Source organism: Lactuca serriola, chromosome 2 (genome assembly GCF_051521515.1).
Source record: "Lactuca serriola cultivar US96UC23 chromosome 2, Lser_US96UC23_V15, whole genome shotgun sequence".
NCBI lineage: Eukaryota > Viridiplantae > Streptophyta > Magnoliopsida > Asterales > Asteraceae > Lactuca > Lactuca serriola.
In genome coordinates this window covers 210,213,374-210,218,225 of record NC_136409.1, presented here as the reverse complement: position 1 = coordinate 210,218,225, position 4,852 = coordinate 210,213,374, and the positions used below count along the sequence as shown (strand labels likewise).

At 34.5% G+C, this 4,852-nt stretch overlaps 1 protein-coding gene across 1 annotated transcript; it reads left to right on the top strand.

Annotated features, from left to right (window-relative positions):
* The first annotated feature begins 262 nt into the window (after positions 1 to 262).
* NIMIN-2 (NIM1-interacting 2) lies at positions 263 to 1,082 on the top strand. The gene has a single exon (XM_079026675.1). The coding sequence runs from the start codon at positions 455 to 457 to the stop codon at positions 776 to 778; it is 324 nt and encodes a 107-aa protein (XP_078882801.1). The 5' UTR covers positions 263 to 454; the 3' UTR covers positions 779 to 1,082.
* The last annotated feature ends 3,770 nt before the right edge of the window (positions 1,083 to 4,852 follow it).

Sequence of the window (4,852 nt, the reverse complement as noted above, 5' to 3'; positions counted from 1 at the left end):
TTCTCTTCCCAATTTGAACAGAAGATCCTGTAACTTTACTTTCCAATTGATCCACTGTAATTGCTCACTGTAGCCCTAGTCATTTAAAAATCTTCGGTGCGTTTAAAAAAAATCAAATTTGTCTAGTTGCTGGGTCCGTCCTGGGTGCTTATGACAGCAGTATGACGTCATCTAAATTCGTAGGATCGTCGTCACTTGCTGTTCATGGAGACCAGAAAAGCGGAAAGTCTATTTATTTAGAATATTTTAAGGTCCACACCAAAGCCTTTTATAACAAAGATAGTTGTTAGACATAGAGATGTGTGATTTGTATGTGTGAGAGTCGTAATTGCAAAGAAACTATGGGGATCGGAGAATATATAAACCAATAATACACCCATGTGATATGTGTGAGGAGCTCGTTTATATTAAGAGGGAGGTTTTGGTGAGAATATAATAGAATTATTGTTAGGGCATGGAGAGAGATCAGAAGAAGCGGAGCAGGGCGGTGGATGGCGGTAGCGGAGGAGGTGGACATCGGAAGAAAGAAAAGGAAGCCAAGGGGAAGATTGTAGAGATCGATTCGGTGGTGGTGCCTCCTCCGACGGAAGATGAGGTGGATGAATTTTTTGCTATTCTGCGACGGATGCGAGAGGCGGTGAAATACTTCGAGAAAGGTAACGGTGGGAATAAATTATCGGATCCATCACGAGAACCTGATGATGGTTTAGCTTCTGTGAACAAAGGAACGAACGTTGCACTCTTGGATCTGAATACTGTTCCTGACGAGAGAGAATAGCATCTTCTACGGTGGCGCGTGGGGTTTGTCTTTGTTAACTGCGCTCGTGGCGCGTCTTAGTTTAAGCCTTGCTGCCTGGCATCGTTGGCTATCTTGCGCTCATGTAACTCACCTGGTCGGGTCATCCGGCTGGGTTTTGACCCAGAATGTTAAAAAATATGAAATATTTTGTTTTCTTTGTTAATTTTTCTACACATGGCTGATGTATGTGTAATTTGATTGAAAAAAAAGGTACCCATCAACGGGCCCGGAAGGTAAATTATTTTGCTTTGGAAGATGATAATTGAACGATGATTATAGCTGAGTCTTTATGTATGTATTTTTATATTTTAAATGGTAGAACGAGAAAGCAAGGAAAAGATGATCGAAAATAAGGAAACAGATCGCATATTGCTTTATGGCGAACAAGATATCTTTTAATGGTTGAAAATAATGAATGATTACGATTTTTAATTATTGTACTTGATTTTGTTTTTTAAAAAATATAATTTTACAATTAAAATAAAAATATCTTACTTTTAGCGGAACTTAAACATTCTTCAAAGCTGTGTTAATTATTTTCATAAATTTACAACTAATAATTAACAATTTCTTTACCTTCTAATTACATTTAATCGATCGTTCAACTTTTTGTTTAGGTTCTCGATATAATATTGGGGTAGATTTCAACTACTAAACTGATATTAAATTATACATAGTCTATTGAGACATTCAAAACTACATAGTTTGTTGTTCATTCAGGTCTATTTGTATTTAGGGAATAGGACTAATTAATGTAATTAATTTTTCAATTTGTTAATGTGTAGGTAATTATTATTTTTTTGTACACAAACATTTTGGAACTGTTAACATATGACCATTACGACCTGCTGTAGCATGTTATATCCGGCTATAGTAGGTCATAATGGTTACATGTGAACACTTTCAACAAGTTCGTTACCTAGATGTGTACAAAAAAAAATAGCCCCTCCTATTTTGGTCCCTAATCGAATGGTCCCTGTGGTTTGGGGGAATTTGTACTTTTGGTCCCTAACTTATTTTTTTTAATTCGGATGGTCCCTACTATTTATTTTTGTTGCGTTTGGTCTCTGTCTTACCTAAAAAGACTATTGTGCCCTTATAAATTTAATTTTTTTTAATTAATTTTCTTATTTATGTATTTTTTATATGCTTAAAAAACTAATAGACCCCACATATCTGTTTCTCCTCACCATCCCATCTTTCATCATCATCAACTTTTATTTGTTTTCCATCTTTAATGACATCGACGTCTTCACCATTTATTCTTTTTCGGTCCTTCAACTCCAACGAACTAACACCACAACCCACTAAAGTGAAAAGACAGTGTGTTATGGTGTTTGTTCGCCAAAGTTGAAGGACCAAAAAAAAGAATGGTGAAGACTTCCATATCACTAAAGATGGAAATAAAAAAGAAGTTGCAGATGCTGAGATATGGGATGGTGACCGGTGCGACCAAGATTAAATTTCTCAAATGTGGTTTCAGGTTTACGGTGAGGAGATACAGATATGTGGGGCCTATTAATTTTTTAAACATATAAAAACAAATACATAAATAAGAAAATTAACTAAAAAAATAAATTAATAAGGCCACAATAATCTTTTTAGGTAAGACAAAGACTAAGCGCGTAACAAAAATAAACAATAGGGACCATCCAAGTTAAAAAAATAAGTTAGGGACCAAACACACAAATTCTCCCAAACCATAGGGACCATTCGTGTAATTTACTCTTACTTTTGGTTTTGTTCATATTTGGGTAACTATTTTTTTGTACATATCTAGGTAACGAACTTGTTGAAAGTGTTCACATATAACCATTATGACATGCTGTAGTTGGATGTAACCTGTTACAGCAGGTCATAATGGTCATATGTGAACAGTTTCAAAAAGTTTGTTACTTAAATGTGTATAAAAAAATATAGTTACCTATATGTGAACAACCCGAAAAGTTAATTACCTTCATAAGTCATATTCCCTTATATTTATCTATGGCATTGCCTTTATTATCCCATCTTATACGACAAGTCTAAAATGCATTTTAATAGTGTATTAGAACACATAATAAAAAATTACCCACCTATAGAATACAATTAATAGTGTAATGAGAACACATAATAAAAAAATACTCACCTATATAATACAATTAATAGTGTAATGAAAACACATAATAAAAAATGTTATCTATATATTACAATTAAAATAAAAATAACTTAAAATATTGACAAAATTGCAAAAATAATTCATATGGTTTTCAAAATTATATTATTTTGGTCGAAAAATAGTTTGAATATGTATTGCTAGTCCAATTTTAGACACTTTTTGTGATTTTGGTCCCCACGTTTGTATTTTATTGTTGATTCGGTCCACATCCAACCTACAAGGATTATTTTGCCCTTTAAATCTTATTTTTGTTTTTATTTTATTTTATTTTAGTGTTTTATCTCTATTTAAAAAAAAATAAAAAAGAAATCAAGTGCCACTATACTCTATGTACCACATTCTGGTTCCTTTATCTTTTCTCTACCACATTCTAGTTCCTTTATCTTTTATCAATTTCAAAAGAGAACACAAACCTTTTCCATGTTTCTTTCTCATTTGATCTTCAAACTAGATTTCAGTTTTTCTATCGACATTGATTAGGTTTTTACGTTTTGGGTTCTTCGATTGCACGGTGTGTGTGTGTGTGTTTATCATTGACAAGGCTATGTATATTAGCAATGAGTTTCATCAAACATTAATTGGGATTAAACTTTAAAATCAAACAATGGCTTTCACATGAAACGAAAGTGACCATAATGTTTTCGACATATGTGAAAATCAATTTCAAATGTGTCCTAACCAGATGCACAATTACTTGTTGAATTCTTGTAGAGAGATGGAAACTAAACTTCAATCTTTCTTTGGTGATTTTGATTTTGGAAGATGATTCAGGGGCTCTGAACTAGACTTTGATCAATTTTAGGAAAATTGATTATAAGACCATTGCGGTGGATCTGAAGCCATTTGATATTGGTCATTCGATCTAAACTATTTGCTTTAATCAATCACATGTGGTCTTAAATGACGGTCGAGTCCGATGGATGAGACGAACCCCCCTATGGAGGAAGAGAAGAATGATCAGATGCATGCCCTAATGTTCAAAAACGAGTTTAGACGAACTTGGAAGGAGCTTTGATGGTGGATGATGTTGGTAATGGCTTTAAGGAAGGGGATTTTAGAAAAGTAGGAGAGAGAGTGGGTAAGATTTTTGTTATTACCTCCTTGGAAGGAGCTCCGATAATGGATGATGTTGAGGAAGATAAGGTTGATGAGAGGGATCTTCCTGTGGAGGAAGAGAAGCATGATCAAACGTAAGCCCTAATTTTCAAAAACGAGTTCAGGCGGACTTGGAAGGAGCTCTGATGACGGATCCCCCTGTGGCTTTAAGGACAGGTGATTTTGGAGAAGAGAGAGAGAGAGAGAGAGAGAGAGAGAGAGAGAAAGAAAGAAAGAGAGAAAGAAAGAGAAAGAGAAAGAGAAAAGGGGTAAGATTGATGTTACGCCTCCTTGGAAGGAGCTCCGATGGTGGATGATGTTGGATTAGGTGTCTAAGTCCATAACTATAATTGGTATGTAATTGACCCGATAGTAGCATGGTCCTTTTGGGTTGCCTTCACCATAGCAACTTGACTGGATGAATAATGGAGAAAGAGGTTAATTGTGATTTATTAATATATTATAAGAATAATATATCAATTGAGAAATCATATTATTTAATTAGTATTGATCAGAAATTAATTTGGAATTAATTTGGTGATCAAAAGAGACTGATTAAATTGCGGGGACTGATATTGTAATTATAAGATAATTGAAAAGTACGGCTTGTGGATCCCTAAGGAAGTGATGGACAAATTCTATGAGGAAGTCCACATTGATTTCGTCTATTAGGGGCTTCTGGAAGGATCTATTGGATTGCTTAATCCCTAAGCAGAGAATTAGGGTTTCAGTCAAATACCGAATTGCTCAACTATATAAGGAACCCCTAGGACTCCCAAAATCGGCCACTGGCTTTCCAA